Consider the following 26,275-nt stretch of genomic DNA (forward strand, 5'->3'; position numbering starts at 1 on the left):
TGTTGTGAGCTGATAATTTGAGGTCAGGCAGCCTGCCACAGATGGAGTGTTCATTTTTCTTTTGGAGCTTTAAGGTGACTTTTTCCTCTGAGGAAAGTGTGTCTGTAATGGCATCTTGGGCCTTATCTGTCACCTTTCAGCCCTGACCTTGACAAGATGTCCACTGAGGAGGACTTCAGTCTTTCTGGGAATTTCTCTGACAGTCAGGCCTTTCCCCTCCCCTTGCACAGGATAATTCCTGGCAGTAGCAGTTTTCTGGGGCATGTTAGAGCTCCCATGGCATGGCTGGGAAGGCTCTGGGGGCCTCAGAAGTTGTGCAGATGTAGCTGATCAGGACCATGTGAAACAGGTACATTTTAAGGAAGGGACAGAACACTGTTAACTGTTGGTTTTGTGGGGAAGAGAACATGGGAGGAGAGTTCTTTCTTCATTATCACTTAACAACATTCAATAGAGACAAGGAATAGTCTGCTGACTGACAGTTTATATAAAGTATACAGGATTCATTTTGACTTTAGAAGTCAATTTAGAAGTCAATTTTAACTCAGTTAAAATCTTGATTTTTTTTTGTTTTAATTTTCTTTTAAGAATTGTGATCTCTAAAATATGGCAGGTTTTCTGCATAAGAATCCCTGTGTTTCTGCTCTTGTTACTGCTTAGCAAGTGACACTTGAGGGCTCTGAAAAGTTAGTTGAAGTTAATTAGTTTGTGTAAACAGAATTTTGGGGCCAAGTTTCTCAGTTAATATAAAATACCTTGTTCATCTCAACCACACACAATAGAAGCAACTTTTATCGAATTAATTAATTGGAATTTGGTTGATTTTAGAGAACCCAGGCATTGTGGACTCCTTTTTTTCCCCCCCAGAAAGGAGAAGCCATCCTTGGCAGCAATGTGAGGTTCTCAGCGGGCTCCGATGGCAGCCTGTCCGTGCTGTCCCCTGGGGACGAGGACAGTGGGGAGTACACCTGCAGTGCCACCAACGCTGCTGGCTCTGCCACGCGGAAGGTCCAGCTCACTGTCTATGGTAGGTGGAGCTGAACTCAGCTCTGCTGTCCTCTCTGCCCTGCTGTCTTCTGCTTTGGTGCTGGGCTGGTTTAAAGATGAACCTGTGGGAGAAATGAACCTGATCCAGGAGACATTACAAGGCAGAGGCACAATGTAATAAAAAGATTACAATAAATGCAATGATACAGAAAAAAATGATTATAACCAACAAAACGCAGCAGTATAACCCAGCACCCTGGGCACAAACAGAATGGTGTTCATTGGCCCCTGTGCTGAGCCCCACGTGGTTCCCCTGAGTGGGGTAAACAACAGCTGGTAGGTTTGTTAATGGGACAAAGTAACCCTGACATTAGAAAAAAGACTGCAGAAAATTAAAGACCCTAATAATAAAGACTTAGAGACATTGATGGGGGAAGCTTGGAGAGTGTATAATAACAGGGAAAAAAAGGGAAAATAGAAAACTTGCAAAGGTTGTAGTAGCTGCTATAATGCAAAATACAGAGGCACAAGGTCAGAACTCAAACCTGTTGGTGAAGATGAGGGTCACAGTCTGGTCCAGAGTGGCAGTCATAGTCCTGTTGAGGTTCTGGTCCTCCTCTGGATCCCATAAGTGATACCAGAAGTCCCCAAACCATGAGATTTTTCTGTGCTCAGGTTCATGTGGGAATGCCCAGTACCTCCCCCAGGCTGGGGAGTTCCACAGTGGGTGATTTACTCTGAGTCATGGGATATTTTGGGAATCTTTGATGGCTATGAGCAGATGTGACTCCTCAGGCTGGGTGTAAAGGTGCTGATGCCTCCCCAGAGGGGGTTATCACACCTGAGTCTTTGGTGTGAAAACAGGAACACTTCCCTGTCTCACAGGCTTCTTTCACACCCAGCTTGCAGCCTGAGGGGTCAGATGTGCCCTGGGCAGCTGCTGCAAATGGTCCTTTGGTAACAGTCCCTCAGAAATGACACAGATGGTGTAGGACGCACAGTTTTGGTTACACCCACAGAGTGATAAACTGGTCCTGGCCCCTGTAACTGGGACAGATGATAAAACCCCTATGGTGGGTTGTGAGCTGGGCACCCACAGAGCAGGGGGGATTTAAACCCATCTCTAGTCAGTGCTTTAGTGCCAGGTCACTGGATCCCCAAACCAGCCCATTTGACAAAGGGCTGACACTGAAAGCCTGTCTTTCAGCCATTATGATTCCCTTAAAATCTCCCAGCCCCTCTGACCTCGAGTTCATGCATCTTGTGTTGAATGTAATTTCATCTGTTACGGGCGTGCATAGGAAGCATCTGTATAGGAATAGGATTTCCACTGATAGAAGAGTGAGGCTCCATTAATCCTTCTGGTCCCAAAACTTCCTGCCCTCTGATAGTATTGTTAAAACTTTGATTTAGGTGTAGGGGTGCTTTGAGAGGCTTTTATGGCTTGGAGTTCCTGGTGCTGCAGTGTAACAGTTCAGGGAGAGGCTGCAAACTACCTGTGCAATAGAGAGCTCAGCACATGCAGGAGCTACATCCATCTGTTCTCTCCAGCTTTTTGGGTGGATACTCCAGCCTTTCTGGTATTTGTGGTATTGCATGGAGGCATCAGCCTGTGCCTGAGTTGCATCTGCACTGCAGTGACTTATCTCTACTCCAGACAAGCAATTAAAAATAGGATTGTAGTGTTTTATACCTGATAAAATAGCTGTTTGATCTGAAGTAAAATTGTATGGTGTTACGTTTGTATGTACAGAGGTGTATGTTCATTGCAACGTGCTCCATGTTACAGTGAAACCCAGAGTGGCCAGGCCTGGAGACCAGCAAGGAAACACACACAACAAACCCATAGAGGTCACAGTGACTGCAGGGGAAGATGTCACACTTCCATGTGAAGTGAAGAGCTTGCCACCCCCCATCATTACCTGGGCCAAAGAAATGCAGCTCATATCTCCATTCTCCCCAAGGTAACAAGGTTTCATGAAAATGGAAGAAAAGGGAAATTGCATCTCAGCTTAGGAGGTTTTGGAAGGGTGTGTGATTCCTGATTGCCTCAGGATCACTCAGAAGGTGTCCTGCCTGGTGACCTGTTGCGGTGGGTCTTGGAGCTTTCTTTCCCAAAAATCCATCACTGCACAGCTCCCATTTCCACTGTGCTTGTGTGCAATCTCAGGATTGCAGTCCAGGATGGAAGAGATCCTGTTTTATTTGTGCTGTGGTGGTACCCAGAGACCCACATCATTTGGAGATGATTATAAATGTTTGAAAACTGGTTTTCTTTTCCTAAGCACTTCACAAGGATGCCTAGGGGAGCACTATCTGTGATTTCTATGAATTCTGGGCTGTCAGTAGGATACAGATGATAATAAATGCTTGAGTGTGCTTAGAAGAGCTCGCCACTTGCTGTGTTTTGGATTGAAAAACTCTCCAGATATTCCTGACCATGTGAAAGCACAGCTAAATGCTTGTGAAAGTTTGAGCTGGAGCCTTAGAGAACAATGAGTTGGGGGCTGTCCTGTGTGCAGCAGTGAGATGCTGTTCTCCAGCAGTGGGGAAGTTCTCCCTTATCATTTTAGAATGGTCCAGAACAAGAGGGGAGTTGAGAAGTGATTGTTCTCTGCATGTCCCCTACTGAAGTGCCAGATGCTGTCATGGGTTCTGCTGGTGCTTTCTGGTCTTCAAGGTACCTCAGAAGGGTTGGGGTCCAGCTGCATCCACAAAACAGGGCAGGCTGTGGTAATGGCTGTGCCTGTTGGTGTCTCCCAGTGATGCCATGGAAGGATGAGCCAGGCTCTGAACTGAAAGAAGGACTCACAGATGAGCCTCCTTCACTTGGGGCCAAGTCTGCACTTTGGAGCCATTCGGTGAGCCTGGAACAGCCTCAGCAGCTCTTTGGTCACTGGATCTGGTGAAGGAGGCTTGTGCACAGGGAGCTGGGTTGCTGTTAGTTATCCATGTGGAATTTTCTGCTGGTCCTGTGGGCACATTGCATGCAGTAGCAGATCTGCATTCTTGGTCCCTTGTTTGTCCTCGTTTTACCTCAGGAGACATTGATTAATTAGGCTACTTGCTCATAGCTGCTGTGGTGAGATCCAAGTTATTCAGAGTCACAGAAGTCCAGCTCAGCCCATTCCATAAAATTGTTTACAGATGTCAGCAGAAGTTAAAGATTATTCCAAATAAAATTGTTTGGGACCACCCAAAGATCATGTTAAAAATGTGTACAGTAAATGAAGGAAGAGAGAAATCAGAAATGAAGGAACTTTTATCAGAAAGGAAATGTAATTACTGGACAAAATCAAGGGGAGGAGTTGCCCCAGCAATTTGGTTTTTGGGGTTATTAAAAATAAACCAAAAATGTTTGGAAAGACGTGGGCAGCAGAGGAAGAATCAGGAAACATTCTCAGTTGGAGTGTGGTGCTAATAATGCCAAAGTTGCAGGTTCAGCCCCAGTACAGGCTATGTGCTTAAGAGTTGGATTTGATGGTCCTTGTGGGTCCCTTCCAACTCAGAATATTCTGTTGATTCTGTAATATCAGACAGATTTGGGTGGCCTGAGAAAATTGCACTTCACTTTCCTTCTGTTCATCTCTCGAACCATCGCAACACCAGAATTGCCCCTTTATGTCCATATGGTAACACTGCCCTAATTAGTGCTGGGGAAAGGAGGACAGATGACACCACCAGTTCCCACTGACTCTGCCTGTGTTCTGTCTGTGACCTGGAGTGCTAGGCTTGAATTTCTTCCTAAAATCACAGAATCTCTTGAGCTGGGAGAAAACTACAAGGACCATCCAGTCCAACCCCTGGCCCAGCACAGACACCCCAACAATCCCACCTTGTCCCTCAGAGGATCATCCAAACCCTCCTGGAGCTCTGGCAGCCTTGGGGCCGTGCCCGCTGCCCTGGGGAGCCTGGTCAGTGCCCACCACCCTCTGGGGAAGAGCCTTTCCCTGAGATCCAACCTGACCCTGCCCTGGCACAGCTTCTTGTCAATTCTTAGCTGTCATTTTTAGTTCCCTCCTCACTTATTTTCCTTCTCTCCATTACTTTTGACTCCTACGGCAGATTTTGCCTTAGCTGGCCAGTATATCTTCTGATGTTACAAACCTCTGCCCCAAACTATAGGAAAAGTTAATGCTATGTAGTATACTATTTACTGAGGTAAATTGACAATTCCTATAAATATCAGAACTAGCAGTTTTGAATCACAACCTCTCTTCAATCCTGAATCAACCTGATAGCATTTTTTGCCAGGATGAAGCAGTATTGGAAGTTATTTAACTTTCTGCCCCTGCTGACCTGGGCTGAGCAAAAAGTTCTGAGCTCTGTTTCTCTGCCTCTATCACATTTTAGTATGTCTTGTAAATAGCTGGAATCAAATTTTGTATTTTGAAACTTAGGTATTTGCTGTGTATTCTGAATGTAGTGGCTCAGTAAAGAGTTAGAAAAAATGAGTAAATGTAAGTTATAGATGTGGCCCAGAATAGTGTTGCTTTAGCTCACAGCAATCTTTAGCAGTGTGTCAGTGGAGATCATTCACCTCTCCATACATGTTTATATAGTTTCTCTGCTTCTTATTTTCCCAGACACACTTTCCTACCCTCAGGGTCAATGAAGATCAGTGAGACCCAAGTTTCAGACAGTGGAATGTATATCTGTGTCGCCACAAACATTGCTGGGAACGTGACTCAGTCAGTGAAGCTCAGTGTACATGGTAAGTTGTAACTCCAAGGTTAATCATCTGCAAGTTTCCACATGGAATTTTGCATCATGCAGAGCTTATCAAACATTTTTCCTTATGTACATTAAATCCTATTGACCTTTATTCTTTCAGGTCGTATTATCTTCATATGCTGTAAAGAAATATTGTTTCCACACACACAAATACATATATATATGTAAAGGTGTCTAGTGGCTCTTGCTCAAGCCTTTCCCTCTTCTTCTTACCTGCAATCATCCCTTGTCAGTCCCTTGTCTCTCCCCTGCTCTTCCCATAGTGAGGCCCCAACCCCTTCTCTTAAATGACACATCTGGAAAAATGTCACTTGTTATTGTTTCAGACATTCTTTTTAAGTCCTTCTATTGCCAAAGATCCTTAGGAAAAAAAAGCATTGTGGCAAAAGACTGATGGTGGGTTTATATTATTCTTTAGGACCAGGAAAATCACTTCCAGTCGTACTTAATCTCCCTGTCCAAACTTGTGTTTGGAAGCATACAAAGATCAGGGATTAGGGGAAGGAAATTAAAATGTCAAAAGGAAAATGTGATTAACTTTATCATAAAAGCTTTTGAATTGTTCTGTGTTATGAAGAGCCAGTACCTACAGCTCTTCAAATGTGCTCAGAGTATTACACCGCTCATGGGAGTCATGCAGGAGAAGTTGAAATGTGACTTCTTCAAATAAATTAAGCACCAGGGAATTCTGCACAGAATAGGCTGCAAGGAACATGCAGGTCTGCTTCTGTAGTCTCCTGAAGGAATTTGGGTTTGGTGAACAAAGAAGAACATTTTCTAAAATAATAAAAATGGAAAAGAATTTCAAAGGATCATAGAATGGTTTGTGTTGCACGGGAATGTTAAAGGTCACCCAGTTCTACCAATGTCCCTGCCATGGGCAGGGACACCTTGCACCAGCCTGGGTTGCTCCAAGCCCTGTCCAACCTGGCCTTGGACACTCCCAGGGATGGGGCAGCCACAGCTTCTCTGGGCACCTGTGCCAGGGCCTGCCCACCCTCACAGGGAAGGATTCCTTCCTAATATCTAATCTGAATCTTCCCTCTTTCAGTTTAAAGTAATTTCTCCTTGTTGTGTCCCTCCATCCCTTGTCCCAGGTCCTTCTCCAGCTGTCCTGGAGCTCATTCAGGGACTGGAAGGGGCTCTGAGGTCTCTCCAGAGCCTTCTCTCCTTCAGTCTGAACCCCTCCAGCTCCCTCCACCATATGAATGACCTTGTGCATTGTTCTCTCCCCATTCCCATGGACTCCATTTGTCTTCCTCAGTCCCTCCCAGGATCCAGCGTGGGCCTCGAGTGTTGAAAGTGCAGGCTGGGCAGCGGGTGGAGATGCCCTGCAGTGCCCAGGGGGTGCCTGTGCCCTCGGTCAGCTGGTTCCGTGGCGGCAGCGCCGTGCCCGTGGCCGGGGGGCATTTTGGCCGCAGCCCGGCCGGGGCTCTGACCATCAGCAGCGTCCAGCCCCTGGATTCTGGTGTGTACCAGTGTGTGGCCAGCAATGCTGCGGGCACGGACACCATGGAGGTCACCCTGCAAGTGCAAGGTGTGTGTGTGCCCCTGCCAGGCTGGCAGGGGGCTCTGCCAGGGCTGCCTGGGTGGTGGTTGGTGTTTGGAGGGCAGTGCTGCTCTCTGCCCACTGGTGCAGGATGCAGAACCCACATCTGTTTCCCATGTTGTGTCCTGATGTTAGGGAAAATTAGAATAAGTAAATAGGCTTTGGGGATTTTGCAGAAATCAGAAAAAGAAACTCGATATATATATGTATATATATATATATTTAACTGACAAAAAGATGTTGAAATGTTGATGGAGTAACAGTGGTCAGCTTTAATCTGTGGTGTAACTCCTCACCAGATGGGATCACAGATATCAGTGCAGCTTGACTTGACTTATGTTGACCAGGAACCATTTCTTCTTTGCAATAGTCTAAAGGCAGCATTCTGGTCCCTTTGGATTAGAGGTGCTGAGAAACACTTGTTACACACAACAAGTGACTCTGAGTAACTTTACCTATTTATAAATGATGTTCTCTGTGTATTCTCAGCCTGCACGCAAATTTAAAATGAGAGCCGAGAACAAAGGATGGCAGTAGCACTAATATGTGGTGTGGGGAAAAACCAGTTTAAACAGTGTTTTTTAAATTGTGCAGAAATGTTGCCTTCAGAATACGTATAGCAGATTTCCAACAGAACCACTTCCAGTCAAATTTGAAAGCCTCTCTGTACTGCTTGCTTCCTAAATATTCCTACTGGAGTCAGACTGCTTGGATAATGCACATTCCCGTCAGTGTAAAGAGGGTTGTTGGAGCCTGACCTTGTGTGGATGAGCGAGGCTGTGTGTTGTGTATTGCCAAACTGTGTTTTTACATTTGAGAGCAGATGTCAGGAAGTTTTTGGGGTCTAATTTTCTTTCAGAGTCTCCCAGTATAGAGGACCTGGACCCTCCATACAACAGTCCCTTCCAAGAGCGAGTGGCAAACCAGCGCATCGTGTTCCCGTGTCCTGCAAGAGGTGTGTGGCACTGCTGCCACTTCGAGTGACACAATTGCTGTTGACCACTGAAAATTACTAAGTTTCTATAAAAAGTGTCCAATCCGCACAGTATTTTCCATATATACTTTATTTGGAAAAATTCAAACTAACAGTAATTTAAATAACCACCGTGTGTGGAAGTTCTGTGGAAAGTCATTGCTAGCCAAAGGGATTTTATAATGTTTAGGACTAAGAATTTTAACAGTAAGATCATCCTGTAACAGCTGGGGCTTCCTCTTGGAAGGACATGTGTTGTCCTTCCACTGAGACTTCCAGCAAGCAGCAGGAATTGTTTGAATCCTTCTTGTTCTGAGCTGAGCGTTTGTGGAAGTTTCCCCTTTGCCCTGTTAGGTGTTCCAAAGCCTGCCATCAGATGGCTGCACAATGGCAGAGAGCTGACAGGCAGCGAGCCAGGAATCTCCATCCTGGAGGAGGGGACACTGCTGGTCATTGCTGCTGCCACCCCCTCGGACAGCGGCGAGTACGTGTGTGTGGCCACCAACGAGGCTGGGAGCACAGAGAGGAGCTACAGCCTCAAAGTGAACGGTAAACTGCACACCCACCACGGGGAGCTGCTCCTGGAGAGCAGCTCTTATGTTACTGTTGGAGATTGCATGTCCCAGATGTGCCCATGTTCAGTTATAAAACCTGCTCTGAGTTCTTGCAGTTCTGTTATTCTGATGCTCTCTGTATTTTTTCTGTTATTTCTGTACTCCACTTTATCTTTGTTTTGCTCAAGGAGCCAGGTGCATCTCAGAGGGCTCTACTTACCCTTGAAATCTTCAATGCAAATAACAAATGAAGATTTTGATACTGTAGAGATTAAAGATTGGGGGATAGATGTGCATTTCAAATATAAATGTGAGAAAAGTTATTTATCTGATTAAACACAGGAGAATTCTTGTTTGTGGTATTCTTTTCCTAGAATCTTAATTAAAAAACAAAAACTCCACGAGTGGCCATGAAGTATTGGTTCTTACAGAGCACTTTTATTCCAGCCTTATTCACTTCCCATGATAGTTCTGATGCCTGAGAAGGATTATATCCTTGTCTTTATTCTGAGAAAAGCAGGAATTCCACCTTGTGCTGATGGGACTCATCAGTGATTTGGGACTTTCTAATCCACCACATAAGGCCATTCTCTTTGCATCCATAGTGAGACAAATACTAGACAGGTGTTCTTGGAGGTGACTGGAGCAGTGAAGAGGAGGGATAACTCTGGAATCTGCTTCCTTTGCTAGACAAATGTTTCTGAACAAGTCACATGAGATTTTATGATTATTAAGATTAAAAAATGCTGGTGGTTGTCCTGTCAGAGTGAATTTCCTGAATAGTCTGTTACTCAGCAAGAGAAGACTCTGTTTTTTGAGAAAGATAAGAAAGGGCAAGGGGAGATACGTCCGGAACCAAGGAAGCACTGAGGGGGAAATGTGAAGGGTCTAAGAAATTTGGATTACAGTGGTCCTTGACTGGAGGGGGAAGGATGAAGTGGGAAGTCACTGAAATGGAAGGCTTCAGTCATGACTTTGATCCTTCCTTGCAGTTCCTCCTGAAATCAGAGATCAAGACAAGGTGACAAATACGTCTGTGGTTGTTCATCACTCTGTAAGTCTCTTCTGTGAAGTAACTGGTAACCCTTTCCCAGTCATCTCCTGGTATAAAGAAGATGTCCAGGTATGTCTGGTTAACTGAAATTGGGCAGCCTCACTCAGTTTTGTGGGGACTTTGGAGTGCTTGGTGTAAGAACTAACTGAAAGACATACATGTGCATGCCTTTATGTACCTAAAAGTGCACTAAGAACACCCCCACAGAGGGCCAGTTAATATGGCTCATCCATTAATTCAGCAAGTCAAAAGTAAGCTCTTTACTTTCAGGATTCCCTGAGGAATTAGCCTGAACAATCTCCCAGTATTGTAGATGCCAGAGTCCTTGCAGAGGGGACCAGCAATGCTATTTTCTTCATGGAGAAAAAAGAACTTTTGGAGGAGATATGAATTCCTCAGGATTATCCTCGAGTCCTCTGCTTCCAGTTGTAGCCAATAAGTCCTAGTTTAGGATGCTCTTTGTGACTGCCCATTGCTGGTGGATGGGGTGTTTCTTTGTTTCCCTGCTGGCTGCTGAACACTGAGCTGCAAACCACACTGAACAGATTGCAGCAGTGCAGGAGATCAGTGCTGGCACTGAAAGGGGAAACAGATTATCCTTAAACCTCCAACTACCGGTTTCTTATAAAAATCCAGCTGTGCTGTTTGGCTGATGTAATTTGGATCACATAAGGCTGATGTCTCGGGTTCTTTTAAGGTTGTGGAAAGCAGTTCTCTCCAGATTTTGCACAATGGGAAGATCCTGAAGCTCCTAAAAGCTGCTGTTGAGGACGCTGGACAATATTCATGCAAAGCCATAAATGTAGCAGGAAGTTCTGAGAAGCTGTTTAACCTAGATATACTAGGTTAGTTCATGGTTTGGGGCTTGATTTTTGGTTTTGGAGTTTTTTTAAGTCAGTGGCTGGAAAAATAGTTGATATTTAAGCAGGGAATAAATTCAGCTCATTTAAATAGATTCTTCCACTCACTGCCCAGGAAATATTGGCTGCTGAAGCCACTCACTCATCATGATGGCTTTTGAGTGCTTAAAATTTGCCACTCTTGAAGCAACACAGACAAAGTGCTGCTTTTCATGTCTGGGTTTCGGTCTTTGGTGCTTTGTTTTGTATTTGAGGTGGACAGCAGTGTGACATAGGAGTGTTCTTATGTACAGCTCAGCAGCACAAGTGTTAATGTGCTTGTCGTAATGGAGATGCTGTTGTGATCCAGCAGAATTCCCCTTGCAGTGAAAACCAAAGCTGTTTCAGGGGAATAGTATGATGCACTGCTTCCAGTCCCCCAGCAAACCTTCCCTGGCTAAATACCAGTTCTTCCCTGATGTTTGTCTCTTTGAAGTGCCCCCGAGCATAATAGATGCTGATGGCCCTGGTGAAGTTGCAGTCATCCTCAACCAGGACATCAGCCTGGAGTGCAGAGCCAAGGGCTTCCCTGCTCCTGACATTCACTGGTTCAAAGATGGCAAGTAAGTATATCACAGCTTCTGTAGTTTGTGCCTGGGCTGTTCCTGCCCTGTGGCACAGTACCTGCAAGCTCTGGGCTAACTACCTAGTGTTAAGTTACTGTAGTCACACAGGATTTGGGGTGGTGTGAGGTGGCAAGTCCTTCAGTCAAAACTTAAAGTCCTGCTTGTCTTTGTGAACTCTCCCACTGCTGGCACTTGCAGAACTCATGTAGGGTATTTTAAGCCAGATAGTGCTTGAACCATGTGACTATAAACTTAGCCATTTCTTTGAGTTTATTGCATGAGTTACTCTATCTGGATAATTTTAAACACACCGTTAGTTAAAATGCAGTTGTTTACCTGACATGATGTCAAGCATTTTTGAGGTTACTGCCTTGTGCAGCTCTGCATATATACATTAAAGGCTATATATGCATATATACATTAAAGGTTTGAAAACACTTGTAGCCTGCATGTTTGCGTTCCTCATCTCATCTGCCAGGAGAGCATCCCAGGAGAAGGATTCTTGGTGGCTTCACTATGAGCTGAAAGCCCAGCTGGGCTGTGGTTTTGTGTTTAACAATGTAGTTTAGTAGCCAAACTGATGCCGTGAATGACCCTTCCCCCCAAAAACAGGACTCTGAGCCTCGTTAGTGTAGGGTAAGATAAAAAGTAAAGGTCCTTTAATAACACAGGGCCTACAGCCCACAGGAATACAGGATGACATGAATGTGCCCCAGTTCTTGTTTCCATGGCTTTTATAATAAGATCCCTCCAATCATTGCTTTACACATTTCTCAGTCCAGCTCCAGTCCCACCCCTGGTCCAACCCTCTGGAATTGGGTCTGGGGTCGTCAGGACCCTCTGTCTTCATCAGCTCTTCTTCCTCAGGCACACAAAGGTCTCTTGGAGCTCATCCAGTTCTGGCTTTTGGGTCACTCTGACCTATGTTTATGTTTCATTCTGTAGGCCTTCTGATATCCCTCAGCTCTACCTTGGAAAGGAGTCTAACCAAGATTAATTAACTAAAGGAATTTGAGCTCCCTGTTCTGGGACAGGGGTAGTGATAGAAAGGCATTAAACTTAAACTGTTAGAAATATTAACCCTCTAAAAATCTACAACTACTGTGTTCCTAAAATCTACAAAATGTGAAAATCAGAACAAAAACCGGCATCAGGCCCCCCTTTAGAAACAGACAAAACTCAAAAATTTTGTCTGGATTCTACTACTTAAACTTAGCATTACACTAAAAGATAAACAAAAATTATAGTATTAAATCTTACAGCTAGCTATAATGCAAAACACTAATGATAAACATAACTAAAGAGTTGGTTAGGTTCAGTAACCATGAAGTAGGTTTGTGGAAACTTTGCAAGAGTTACTTGATTTGTAGTACTACATGAGACAAACTCTGGACTTTTCTGAAGTTGCAATAGCATCTGAGGTCTGATTTTGGATAATTTCAATGACAGTGTTTTTCCATTGACTCACTTTTAGAGATGGAATCTCCAGGTCTCTGGAATTTCATAGGACTTTCCAAAGTTTGTTTCACTCATCAAAATGCCAATTAGGGCTAATTGCTTTTGAGGGTTAGTACTCACAGTTACTCTGCTGTGACAATTCCTGACTCTCTGGTATGGATGTGTTGAAACTTTCAACTAGAGTTTACATTTTGTTATCAGCAAAGGGCTGGCATGACTAAGTAAATTAGGGAAAAGAACTGTGGTCAAGCACAGGACTGTGACTTTGATGCTGCCATCCTGGATGAACTGAGTGAAGTGATTTGTGTGGTTTGTTTTCTTTTAAAAACTAGGAATAGAGTTAATTATAACAGTTTGTCACTTTGTGGTGTTTCTTCTGCTTAATGCTGTTAATTTAGTGCTAAATGGCACTCTTGGATGCTGCAGCCACTGCCACTGAAGGACCTCTTCATCTTGCAATCAGTTTAAATTAACGTAGGAAGGACAGGGTCAGAGCTCTGGGGACCTAAAAAAATCTCTATTTCAGGCCCTTGTTTGTGGGTGATCCCAATGTGGAGCTCCTGGACAGAGACCAAGTTCTGCACATCAAGAGTGTCCGAAGGGGTGACAAGGGTCGTTACCAGTGCAGTGCCACCAACACTGCTGGCAAACAGGTGAAGGAAGCCAAGCTGATTGTCCATGGTAAGTGCAGACAGTGCCTGGCCCTGCAAGGTTTTTTGCTGCTAAGGTTTCTTTTTTGGATAGAGATACTCATATACATACAAATTGTGCAGGATCAGGTACTTACTTTGTAATTGTCTGAGTCTATCCATTCCAGAAAGAAACTTCCTGAAGCAAACGTAACATTGATCTGTTCACAGAGTGATCCTTTTTGAACATTTATATCTGTCAAGTCAAGTATGGGTGTTGACTTTGCAGGTTTGGCCTTTAAGTGGTGGGTTTGTGCTTTTTATAATTTTCTCATTGGTGAGGCACAAAAATCTTGAAAGGCTTTCTCAAATTCTTCTATTAAGTAGTTTCAACTGAATTTTGATCAGTCTTATGAAGAAGAAAATTAGTTATAAGGTTTTATTTTAATATACTTGTGGTCTTATCTTCCTTTGCTTAGTGTTAGGAGTAAAGTCAGGCAGGAGTGAGTTAAAGTTGGTGCACAAGTACAAAGCAAAGTGCAAAACCAGTAAGAGCCAGACCTAAATAGTCTTTGAAGAAGAATGTTCCAGGTGATCTTCAGGTAGTGTGGTGTGTCATCTGGTTTAAAATGGGCTACCCTGAGCCCATTTGTAGCACGGGAAGCCACGAGCATGAGGGAACCACATTAACATTGTCAGCTGGGAGAGAAGGAGAGGAAAAATTCATGCAAGAAAGGAGAGGCTTTTGAAGGGAAGCTTTTGAAGGAGACAAGAGGAAGAGTTTTTCAATTTGGAGGACAAAATGTGTGAAAGCCAGGTCAGACCTGAACACTGAGCAAGCACAAATGTCTGTGGCATTGTCACTGTCACGCCCAGAGTGTGAGGGGTAGGGATTTGAATCTATGAGTCCTCAAGGCCTCACCTGCTATGCATTTCCTTCTGAACATTATACGTGATTGTGGGATCTTAATATCCATTATTCCCTCATCTGGGACGTTCTGAAGAGTGGAGCAACTTCAGTCCACTGCCTGCGTACCAGTCATGGGCAAGTCTTTGTCCCTGAGGAACAAAGATAGGAGGACTTCCAGGTGATTTGGGCTGTTGTGAGATTAGAGGAATAAAAAATTAAAGGAACAAATAGCCCCACAAATAAAACTCTCAGAAAAGATTTATTTCAGGTTTTTCAGGCAAGGAGAGGTGAACTTGTGATAGTAGATTGGAACACCTCTTTAAAGTTCTCACTAATCCTGGCTGGACAAACAGAAGTCCACATAGTAGGGGAGGAGCCTGGATGCTAATTCTTGCTCATTCTTATTTTGCTTTAGCAGTGTAGCCCTATTTCTGATTTTAATATTTTCCCAAAACACCAGGTTAAAACCATTCTGCATTTCTGGATGAAAGCATTTGCTGATAGAGAAATACATTTACCCTTGAACTGGATTTGTTTCAGCATGTTTTATGGATTTAGGGTTTTTGGCACAAAAGTATTAGTAAAATGTTTTGTTGTGGTTTGATAACCTGCAAGACTCATCTCAGGTGTAGATCCATTCGTTGACACTTTGCTTTACATTTCTGCAATGGGTTTTTCAGTGACCACTGTGGCAGTCAGTGGAAGCCATGGATATTCTGATCATGTTTGGCAGCAGAGGAGTCAATGTGTCTGCCAGATGTGTCTGGTACTTTCAGCAGTCGTATATTTAGTCATTGCCAATTGCACTGTGTTTTTATTACTTCTATAGAGATTTACGGACTCTTTATATTGGCTGATTTACACCAGAGCTGGTTTGCTAAAAAATCTGAGTCCTGCTGCCTGGTGAGCAAGGGAAATGACTGTGGGCCAGAAAGTTTCAAAAATAGGAGCATAAAGCAAGACTGTTAAGCTCATACTTAGTCTCAAACTGACGTCATCCTCAGAAGTCTGGAGCACTGAGCAGTTCCCACTGCAGTTGCAGAGGCTCTTGGGTGTATCTGGTATTTTCAATAGCACCTCCCAGGGTGTGCAGGGATTTCTCTTTCTTCACCCCTTGGAGAAAGGGAAGAAGGGTTCCCAGATGCATTGCAGGATGTGTGGAGGCCCTGACGTGGCACATACTGGAGCCTGGTGGCCCTTTCTGTTGTGTTCTCTTCATGCTTTGCACCCTGTGTGCCTTGGAGAGCTGGCCAGGTCAGATGTATCAACTCTGCTGGGGAAAAAATCAACCCAAATACAGCAGGAAGGGTTGGAAATCTGATGAGAATATTTTATTCTTACAGTGTTCTGATGTTCTGTTCAAAGTGCACATATTTGTAATCGAAGGCTTTAATGGTGCTGTTTTGTCTTTTGAAATAGTCCCTCCTAGCATTAAAGGAGGCAACATCACCACGGAGGTGTCGGTGCTCCTCAACAACCTCCTCAGTCTGGAGTGTGAAACCAAGGGGATCCCTGTTCCCAGCATCACCTGGTACAAGGATGGGCAGCCCGTGGTCTCCGGCCCCCAGGCCGTGTATGTGGACAGGGGGCAGGTGCTGCAGGTGCCCCGGGCGCAGGTGTCGGACTCTGCCAGGTACACGTGCCGTGTGAGCAGCACCGCCGGTGCCGCCGAGAAGCTGTTCCTCGTGGATGTCTATGGTGAGGAGGGCCCCTGGGCTGGGCTGTGTGGGCTGCAGAGCTGCTCTGGGGAGAGCTCTGCTGCCTTTGCAGCCTGTCAGGGGCTGTGTGTAAAGCCCGGCTTCTCTGAGCAGTGCCATGTGCCGGGAGATTTAAACCCTCTGCTTTACGGGACTCTTTTTGAAAAGCTCTTCGCTTCATGGAATCTGCAAGGGTTTGGGTTGGAAGGCACCTTAAAGCCCATCCAGTGCCACCCCTGCCATGTGCAGGGACACCTTCCCTAGCCCAGGTTGCTCCAAGCCCCGTCCAACCTGGCCTTGGACACTCCCAGGGATGGGGCAGCCACAGCTTCTCTGGGCACCTGTGCCAGGGCCTGCCCACCCTCCCAGGGAAGGATTCCTTCCTTGTATCTAATCTAAACCTATTCTCTGCCAGTTTAAAGCCATCAGCCCTTGTTCTGTCACTCCATGCCCTTGTCCCAGGTCCCTTCACCAGCCTTGGTGCCATGCTTGCTTCTATTCCACCGTTTCTTTTCCATGTATTCTGTTCTCCACTCCCATCCACATGCTGAACAATACTTACCTGAAATAGCCACTCTGTATGGGATCCTTAGAATACCATTTCAAGTCCTTCATATTTAGTTCCTCCCTCTCAAAGTCCTGCAGCTCCTCTGTTTTATAGAACTGGTGGATACTGATCTGCATCGTTTGAATTCCCTGTTTCCTTTGCCTTGCCCTGCCCCAGCAGCCAATTCTCCCATGAAATTGTGCATTACATAATGGCTCCTGGAGCCAGAGTGGTGGGGAGAATCCGGCTCATTTGCTCTTAATACATTTTCTGGCTACAGAATGAATCACTTGCAATGTATTTTTTCCTTTTTCCAGTTCCTCCGGTGATCGAGGGCGATGCTGACAGAACCCAGAGCAGGCAGGTGGTTGCTGGGAACTCACTGATGTTGGAGTGTAACGCTGCTGGCAACCCTCCCCCTGTCCTTACCTGGCTAAAGGATGGGGTTCCTGTGAAGGCAGGTGGCAGCCTCCGTGTCCTGGCTGGGGGGAGGAAGCTGCAGATCCTGAACACTGTCGAGGCTGACCAGGGCCAGTATTGGTGTGTGGCCACAAGCATAGCTGGAGAACAAGAAATCAAGTATGAAGTTGAAATCTTAGGTGTGTGAGCAGCAGAACTGCTGATTTATCAGATTCCTGTAAATCTAATGTGGACAAATCCCCCCAAACCTGGTGATTTTATTTTTGTTGGTGTTGATGTATGAAAGATCAGTTAGTCATGCTCCAGATCTTATTGAGCCTGGACACTGCACAGGTTTCTTTCCAGGGTTGCAGGACAGTTTGAAGACTCTTAGGTTAGTTCTTGAAGGATATCTGTGCATGTGGTAGGTAAATACTATTCTTAGTAACCCCTAAAATTCTTCTACTTTGCCTTCATAGAATAAAATCACAAATACCCAAGCGTATCCATTAAAACTATCACTGAGTAGTGGCCTCTGGGAGAGGACATCTTTCTCTGAATTTGACTTGTGTTGTGCAGATTTTGGATCTTCTCTTGAAAAACTGCTTTTCCTTCAGTATCCCTTGAATGTGTTACCTCAGTCTGCATCTCAGCAGTCCCTGCTGAATGTCTTGAGGTAAATGAAAGGTACAAAAATGTGAATCACCTTCTCCTGACGTGGAAGGGCTTATTTGCAGACTGTAAAGAACTGAGCTATGTGGCAGTGCTTCCTTCCCAGAAAGGATGGACAGGGTGAAGAAGGACCTGGAAAAGGTTCCTCAGCACCTTTGTTTTCTCCTTCTGCTGACAGGAAGTGCTAGAAGTCCTCCCACCCATTCATAACATGGTTCTACGGTCTAGAAAAACCAACCAAATGAGAAACAGTAAAAAAAAAGGAGAAGAGTGATTTGAAGCCACAAAATACCACTTGGTAGATGTTTCCCTCCAAAAAGGAGCAGAGGTTCATAATTAATCAGTGTGTTTAATGTTGCTATTTGAGAGAGACTTTCATGATATTTCTGATGCTCAAGTGTTTCTGTTGGTCTTTTCTCTCTTACAGTCCCACCATTTGTGGAAGGTGGGGATGAGCTCTTGGACTACATTGTGATTCTCCAAAGCCCTTTGGAGCTGGATTGTTCAGCAAGAGGAACACCCTCTCCAACTATCACGTAAGGGGACTTGTGTGACAGTAGAAAATAAATGAATCTGCTGCTTGGTTGAGTGTGGAGTTGGCCTTTATGAACCACCTGTGTTGTTGGGTGGTGGTTAATGAGCAGAAGACAAACTCCTGGCTCTGCTGAAGACAGCACTCCCTTGGCAGCATCAGGATTTTATTTTAAAGTAGTTTGGTTTGTTGTGCCAGTATCCATGTCCTGGAGGTTGGCATAGATAACAAGAAGAGACAGAACTCTCATTCCTTTGCTAATACAACTGTGCACTTTTCTTCTGCCACCTGGGATAGCTTTTGCTTTGGAGATTTCTCTCTGCCTCTGATGGTAACTGCTGTCACCTCTCTGATGTCTTTTTTAGTGCCTTTAGTTCCTCCCTTCTGATCAGCCATTTGGGTCCATGGCACTCAGGAAAATGAAATATGACATCTTCAAACTTCTGTAGAAATGCAAAATGAGTTACTGAGATGTTCTGTTTAATAGAATTGTGTGTATTTTAGGGGTGTTGTAGGTCTTACTTTGACAGAGATCTGAACTTCCTCTTTGGTAGGTGGTTGAAAGATGGTCATCCAGTTGAAGAGGGTGGTGGACTCAAGATCTTATTAAAGGGACAGAAACTTGTCATCTCTCAAGCTCAAGTGTCAGACACTGGCCACTATAAATGTGTGGCTGCCAATGAGGCAGGAGAACACAAGAAGGAATTCGATGTTACGGTGCATGGTAAATTGCTGCTTTTATTTCAAATTACTGGCAAGGAGGTGCTCAGGTTTTCTGTAAATGTTTATTTGCATTAGTGGTTTGAAAAATTGGAGATGAGATTAGATGAAGTAGACTCATAGAAGAGTTTGGGTTTGTCTGAGTTTGAGGGAAAACCCAAAATATTTACCAAAAAACAGAGGAGAGGATTCCTCCACAATAATCACGTCACTATTAAATTTAAGAAAAGGAACTTTAATTAGAAAATGGATATAAGAAGGATAACTGTTCTTAACTACTGTGTATATACATATATTTGTAGATAGGGATATAACTAAACAGACCAGAGCAAACTACTCCCCCATCACCAAAGGTAAAAAACAAAAGAGAACAACCCCCGAAATGGTGGATTTCTCCTGGAGCAGTTCTATTTATGGACAGTGTCAGGTCCCACCTCAGCTGGCTGCAAGATGAATTCTCAGTCTTTTCCCAGCGAGGCAGAGACGAGCGGGGAGCAGACAACTCATGTGGACTCTCTCTCTCTCTTCTTGACCTTTGTTCCAAATGAAGAAGGAAAGGCTGTGAGTGGAGGAGTGATGATAATCCCCAGGAATCTCCTCGCAGTGTGGTGCAAGGTGGAGCCTTTCCCGTGGGGGAAGAGCAGACTCTCCGTCTCTCTCTATGAAGCTCAGGTTGCCCAGAGATGGAGGGGGAAAAGCAAAGTGTAGAGCTGAAAAAAAAAAAAGAGCTCACTAGCAAGCTGTGACTCCTTTTCTGCCACTGCCCCCCAAAAAACCCCCAAAAAGTCAAACCAGCACACACGGAACAAAGAAAAGAAAAAACTTCTCCCCATCCCCAGGTGCTGGAGTTCTGTTTTCTGACCTCCACCCACCATTAAGCTTGAATCTGAAAGCCATCAGCTATCTTTTGTCCTCACTCCTGGAACTCCAAGCCTAAACCTTTGGTGTTGGTATGGTGAGAAAAATTCTCTAAGGGGGGTTATCTTGGCACCACCTTCCTGTGTTTGAACCTTTAACAGGGTTGAAAGAAACCGTCTCATTCCAAGCCCCTGCCATGGGCAGGAATGCCTTCCACTAGAGCAGGTTGTCCTGACCTAGAAGTAGAAGAAGAATTGCACTTACCTGTGGGGTATTGCTTCTATATATTTAAATGTACATGTTCAAATGACACTTCATTTTTGTTTCTGGTACTTCTTGCAGTTCCTCCAACCATCAAATCAACTGGGCCTTCTGAGAGAGCTGTTGTGATCCACAAGCCTGTGACACTGCAGTGCATAGCCAGTGGCATTCCCAGCCCTTCCATAACCTGGTTAAAAGATGGACAACCAGTGAACACAGCCAGAGGGAATCTCAGAGTAAGCATGACTCCTTTATGTGATTTAAACTCTGAAAGATATGTTAGTGCATTTTACCTTTTGCTTCCTTCATGCTGTGATATAAAGATGCTAAAGATCCACCCTGGACAACAAGAGGCTTTTTGCCTGCCCAGGGTGGTATCTCTGGTCACAGCAGTGTTTAGTAGTCTGAATCCCATTAGACACCTCATATCAGAAGAGTACAGGACTGGAAATTCAGCATTGGGCTCCTTCCAGTTGTACTTCAACCTTCAGGGTTGTCTGCCAGTTGTGAGGTGGCTCTGCCCACTTGTCCCTGTGAGGAGGGATTAGACGAGCTGTTCCATGATCACTGCCATTGCAGCAACTACCTGTAATTCCCTTCTGATGGTGAGATCCTGCCTTTCCATGGAGAGCCCTTCCCAGTGCTGGTGTGCTCCAGGGACTGAGTGCTTGCAATGGCTGTGATTGCCCATGGGCTGGAGCAGTTTTTGGCCTCTTGCCTGTAGTATTCTCTGCACTTTGCTTGCCTGCCCTGGTGCCACACAGGTCTCCTGACCTTTGTACAGCTCATAATCCCAATGTCCCAGGAGTAGTGAAGTCTCTGAACTCCCGGATGCACATGAGCCCTGGGTGGGAGGGAGGCTGAGCCAGGTGGGTGTGGTGCCAGCTGTGCCATGACCCAGAACCTGAGTTCTGGTGTGCATGGTCCCTGTGTGTTTTGGTGCTGCTGTACACAGCCCCTGTGTGTTTTGGTGCAGCTGGAGCCCTCGGGCCGTGCCTGGGCACTGCTGTGCATGGTCCCTGTATGTTTTGGTGCAGCTGTGCAATGCCCCTGTGTGTTTTGGTGCAGCTGGAGCCCTCGGGCCATGCCTGGCCACTGCTGTGCATGGTCCCTGTGTGTTTTGGTGCAGCTGGAGCCCTCGGGCTGTGCCTGGGCACTGCTGTACATGGTCCCTGTATGTTTTGGTGCAGCTGTACATGGTCCCTGTGTGTTTTGGTGCAGCTGTGCAATGCCCCTGTGTGTTTTGGTGCAGCTGGAGCCCTCGGGCCGTGCCTGGGCACTGGTGTACACAGTCCCTGTGTGTTTTGGTGCAGCTGGAGCCCTCGGGCCGTGCCTGGGCACTGCTGTACATGGTCCCTGTATGTTTTGGTGAAGCTGTACATGGTCCCTGTATGTTTTGGTGCAGCTGTGCAATGCCCCTGTGTGTTTTGGTGCAGCTGGAGCCCTCGAGCTGTGCCTGGGCACTGCTGTACATGGTCCATGTGTGTTTTGGTGCAGCTGGAGCCCTCAGGCCGTGCCTGGGCACTGCTGTACACAGTCCCTGTGTGTTTTGGTGCAGCTGTGCAATGCCCCTGTGTGTTTTGGTGCAGCTGGAGCCCTCGGGCCGTGCCTGGGCACTGCTGTACACAGTCCCTGTGTGTTTTGGTGCAGCTGTGCAATGCCCCTGTGTGTTTTGGTGCAGCTGGAGCCCTCGGGCCGTGCCTGGGCACTGCTGTACACAGCCCCTGTGTGTTTTGGTGCAGCTGGAGCCCTCGGGTCGTGCCTGGGCACTGCTGTACACAGTCCCTGTGTGTTTTGGTGCAGCTGGAGCCCTCAGGCCGTGCCTGGGCACTGCTGTACACAGTCCCTGTGTGTTTTGGTGCAGCTGTGCAATGCCCCTGTGTGTTTTGGTGCAGCTGGAGCCCTCGGGTCGTGCCTGGGCACTGCTGTACACAGTCCCTGTGTGTTTTGGTGCAGCTGGAGCCCTCGGGCCGTGCCTGGGCACTGCTGTACATGGTCCCTGTGTGTTTTGGTGCAGCTGTACATGGTCCCTGTGTGTTTTGGTGCAGCTGTGCAATGCCCCTGTGTGTTTTGGTGCAGCTGGAGCCCTCAGGCCGTGCCCTGCAGCTGCCCCGGGCACTGCCCCAGGACGCCGCACGCTACACCTGCGTGGCCACCAACGCGGCTGGAGAGGCGCAGCAGCACATCCAGCTCCTCGTGCACGGTAATGTCTCTGCCCAGCCAGTGCCCAAACACGGCTGCTCTGGGCAGCTCTGACCCTCTGCTCCCCTGGCTCTGGCCTTGCTCTTGTCTCTGCACATCCACCTCTCAGTTTTCTTTTTCTTGCTCCATTAGTAAGGAGTGAGGCCAAAACCTCTCTGTCTTAGGATTTGGCCTCTCTCCTGTAGTACCAAGGGCCCAGAAATAAATGAATGAATTACCTTTGCAGGTAACTGCTGTTCAGAGGCACCCCAAAAATCCAAACACATTGCCACTAACTCACCCCTCAGAGGGTACTGTTTCTTAGTCCATATATGATGTGCCCCTATTGGCATTATTACTTTCATCCAAGTTTTCTGTGGGTATTGGCATTCCCATGACCCTGCAATGGGAAATTTTTGCAGGAATGGCTTTTCTGAGAAAGAAGCATTCTCTCATGGAGAGATTTTTCAGCCTGTTAAAGGGAGTTGTCTTTTGCAGCTAACAACAGAATAAAAAGAATCAGGGAAACCTGAGAAGCTGTTGTTGCATGTGACTTTAATAAATGCCCTCATCATGATTTACATGTATTTGGCTCAGAAATGGTTGTGAAGTGTTGTGCATTCTTGATGTGATCCAGTACTCAAAAGAGGTGTGTGAATCCTCAGGAGGTATAAGAATGGATCATGGCAAAATGCTCATGGAGCATAATTAGATTGACTTTTATTGCCAAACCAAGTTAGCATCTGGAAATTGTTCAGCTGAAATGAGGAGAGGTTGCAAAGTCTCCATGGATGAGACTTAGAAAGAGAAGCCACACTCATCTTAAACCATCATAATTGCATCACAGCTAACTTTAGTGTCAGCCCAATGGCATAAATGTCTCTTTTCACTGTCAGTTTTCATGTTCAAAGTGTCATTATCTGGTGTTCCTGACATGCTGCAGATTTCTAAACTTCAGTAGGGTAAAAGTGTGTACAACACTCAGTTTACTATCACCACTTGAAGTGGGATGATCCTGCCACAATAAAGAATTGCTTTTCTGTGTTGTGCTCCCATTCCTTGCAAGTCTGCTTTCAGCCCCAATTTTCCTGAAAAACCTTAAAAATAACAGAAATAATGTTTTATTCCTCTTACCACTAGTGAGGTTACATAGTTAGAAAGTATTCCCTTTTCAAAGAGGAACTTTCTGGAGAAACTCCTCACTCATCCAGCAGCTGAAGCTTGTGCAACTTGTAGCCCAGAGTTTGTCCAAGGGTAGATGACTTTGTGGTTGGATGCTGTGCTGGCTGGGTGGCTGAAATAATGAAAACCTGCTGCCTTTGTCTTTCCCCAGAACCACCCAGTCTGGAAGATGCAGGAAAAATGTTAAATGAAACAGTGGTGCTGAATAATCCAATCCATCTTGAATGCAGAGCATCTGGGAACCCCCCACCAGGTACCCACTTCGGGGAGCATCTGACAGAGGGTTTCACTGTCATGTGTCTTGAAAATGATGGATGTGCTGAATGTGAAGCCACTCCTGTGCCTTTCAAAGCAGCTGGAAAATGTGTGATGGGAAATGCCAATGTATCCCCTGACGTGGAGCAAGGAGTGGGTAATTCTATGATCCCCAAGGGATAAAAGAGAGAAAACTCCCAGGATAATGTGTTCCCTGGTGCATGCAGTGATGCCCTGCCCTCAGGCACGGGCACTGCTGCATTTCTGCTGCATCAGCTTTAAACACATCCCCTTTCATCTCCTGTCAGCCAAATATTTGCCAGTGTAGGGCACACCTAAAGCCATAGCAGGTGTATTGAGTGTGTCTGTCAAGTCTGGGATCTTCTTTAGTGTGGTTATTCTGTTCCCACCTTCTTCTGATAAGATATAAAAAATACCATGTTGGAATGAGAACAGTTTTCTCTATTAATACTGTACAGCAAAACTGGAGAAATAGTTACTAAGAGCTTATCTAACATAGGAAGTTATTCTCATGCTGAAGATGGCAACATTTTCAGAAGAAAGGTGTTCTTATATTTCAGATGAGCATTCAAGTTCACCTTTTTTGCCTTTTTAAGGATTAATCACAGGAAAGTATTGTTTTGTATAATAATTGATACTTGTATAAAACAAAATTTAAAATTATTTGGGATAGAAGTAAAATGTTATGTAAACATGAGGATTTTTAAATCCATTTTGCACTCTTTTTTAATTTCCTCTCCTCCTTTTTCTCTCTGAATTGACAATTATTTTAGAACAAACAATTAAAATCATGGATTTCAGATAATTTGTGCAATAAGAACAGTTTGGTAATCTGTGGTATGATGATCAGTTAAGATTAACTGAGAAAAGTGATAGCACAGCATCCCACTGAGAAAGAGAGAAGGCCTGTGCAGTCCTGTTTGTCAGTCAGACCAGCAGACTCTGTGAATGTACGTCCTCCCTAAAAACCCTTGTGTATTACAGATAATAATTTGACCTACTGAGTAGTGAGGGGATGCCAGTAAATGCCCAGTGGCCCATTCTCCTGATGGCTGGTGCCATCTCTTGGCTGAGATGCAAAATCCTCACGTTGTGCTGGGTATCAAGCTCCTGTAACACTGTCTTTGGGAGCACCACCAGAGTTCTGCTCTTTCTTTTCATTTGTTTTTCAGCCTGCCAGGTGAACAGTTCAATTGCTTACATTTTGATCCTTTGTCCCAGGTGGTTGAGTTGAATGTAGCGATAATTTAGGGTAAAAAGAGAAAAAATTATAGGTATTGTAGAATCCTACAATGTTTGGGGTTTGATGGGGCCTTAAAGCTGATCACATTCCATCTCCCTGCCATGGGCAGGGACACCTTCATATTATTGTGTGTTTTTAAACACCTGCCCTTGGCCTTGGTATGAGATAAGTAAATCCCCTGTAATTTGCTTTGTGTGATAATTTTTTAATTGCAGAACATATTGCTGTAAATCTATGGAGTGGGTGGATGATGGTGATGAATATGCAGTTGAATTCTGGGGAATTGTCAGTATTTTGGCTTTTAGTTGCTTTTGATGGGCAGTTAAATGCCTCCCTGACATCCGATCCCGTCAGATCTCGGAAGCTCAGCAGGGTCAGCCCCGGATTAGTACTTGGATGGGAGACCTCCTGGGAAATGCTGGGGGCTGTAGGTTCTAGTCCTGAGGACTTCACTGGCACTGTCCAAGCTCGCTCGGCCGTGGCAGATGAACCTCAGGACTGAAACGGTGGGGCCAGTTCTGTGCACGCTGAGCCTCACCTGAAATCCACTGCGCAGGCTGGAAGGGCTCACCCACGTGGGGACAGCCCTGCCCAAATCTGCGCAGGCTGGAAGGGCACGTGGGGACAGCCCTGCCCAAATCTGCGCAGGCTGGAAGGGCACACCCAGGTGGGGACAGCCCTGCCCAAATCTGCGCAGGCTGGAAGGGCACGTGGGGACAGCCCTGCCCAAATCTGCGCAGGCTGGAAGGGCACACCCACGTGGGGACAGCCCTGCCCACATCTGTGCAGGCTGGAAGGGCACCCAGGTGGGGACAGCCCTGCCCAAATCTGAGCAGGCTGGAAGGGCACGTGGGGACAGCCCTGCCCAAATCTGCGCAGGCTGGAAGGGCACACCCAGGTGGGGACAGCCCTGCCCAAATCTGCGCAGGCTGGAAGGGCACACCCAGGTGGGGACAGCCCTGCCCAAATCTGCGTTCGCAAAGTTTGGCCATACATACATACATACAGTTGCTTTTGATTGTTACCAATAACAACTGTACTGATAGTGAGTTGTGCGTGTGGGTGCTGTGCGTGTGCAGAGTGAGCTGGAGGCTTTGCAGGTCCCTTGGTGCCCTTGTGACGGTGACTGTGCCCCTGTCCCTGCAGCCATCTCGTGGTCCCGGCCAGGCGGGGCGGTGCTGCGGCGCGGGCACGCACTGCCCATCGCGGCGGCTCAGCTCTCCGACGCCGGGCTCTACCGCTGCGTGGCTGCCAACGCCGCGGGCACGGCCGAGCGGCTCTACAGCCTGCAGGTCCACGGTGAGTGCACTGCCAGGGCTCCTGACTCACTGGGGTGGGAAAACCCTCTGAGATCATCCAGTCCAACCATCCCAGCACTGCCAGGCCACTGCTGA

The 26,275-nt window shown here is 46.1% G+C and overlaps 1 protein-coding gene across 1 annotated transcript in view; it reads left to right on the forward strand.

Moving 5' to 3' along the window:
* Window positions 1-26,275, forward strand: part of HMCN1 (hemicentin 1) — a 197,608-nt gene that overhangs the window by 85,422 nt on the left and 85,911 nt on the right. Inside the window, exons 21-38 of the mRNA XM_071564920.1 lie at window positions 868-1,027; window positions 2,777-2,951; window positions 5,574-5,701; window positions 6,986-7,258; window positions 8,130-8,225; window positions 8,598-8,792; window positions 9,790-9,920; window positions 10,549-10,696; window positions 11,187-11,313; window positions 13,301-13,455; window positions 15,733-16,011; window positions 16,875-17,156; window positions 18,056-18,164; window positions 18,715-18,884; window positions 20,081-20,235; window positions 22,079-22,202; window positions 23,514-23,615; window positions 26,028-26,180. Coding sequence (XP_071421021.1) covers window positions 868-1,027; window positions 2,777-2,951; window positions 5,574-5,701; window positions 6,986-7,258; window positions 8,130-8,225; window positions 8,598-8,792; window positions 9,790-9,920; window positions 10,549-10,696; window positions 11,187-11,313; window positions 13,301-13,455; window positions 15,733-16,011; window positions 16,875-17,156; window positions 18,056-18,164; window positions 18,715-18,884; window positions 20,081-20,235; window positions 22,079-22,202; window positions 23,514-23,615; window positions 26,028-26,180 — 2,962 coding nt within the window. The remainder of the gene's footprint in view (window positions 1-867; window positions 1,028-2,776; window positions 2,952-5,573; window positions 5,702-6,985; window positions 7,259-8,129; window positions 8,226-8,597; window positions 8,793-9,789; window positions 9,921-10,548; window positions 10,697-11,186; window positions 11,314-13,300; window positions 13,456-15,732; window positions 16,012-16,874; window positions 17,157-18,055; window positions 18,165-18,714; window positions 18,885-20,080; window positions 20,236-22,078; window positions 22,203-23,513; window positions 23,616-26,027; window positions 26,181-26,275) is intronic.

The sequence above is a fragment of the Pithys albifrons genome, chromosome 10 (genome assembly GCF_047495875.1).
Source record: "Pithys albifrons albifrons isolate INPA30051 chromosome 10, PitAlb_v1, whole genome shotgun sequence".
Taxonomy (NCBI): domain Eukaryota; kingdom Metazoa; phylum Chordata; class Aves; order Passeriformes; family Thamnophilidae; genus Pithys; species Pithys albifrons.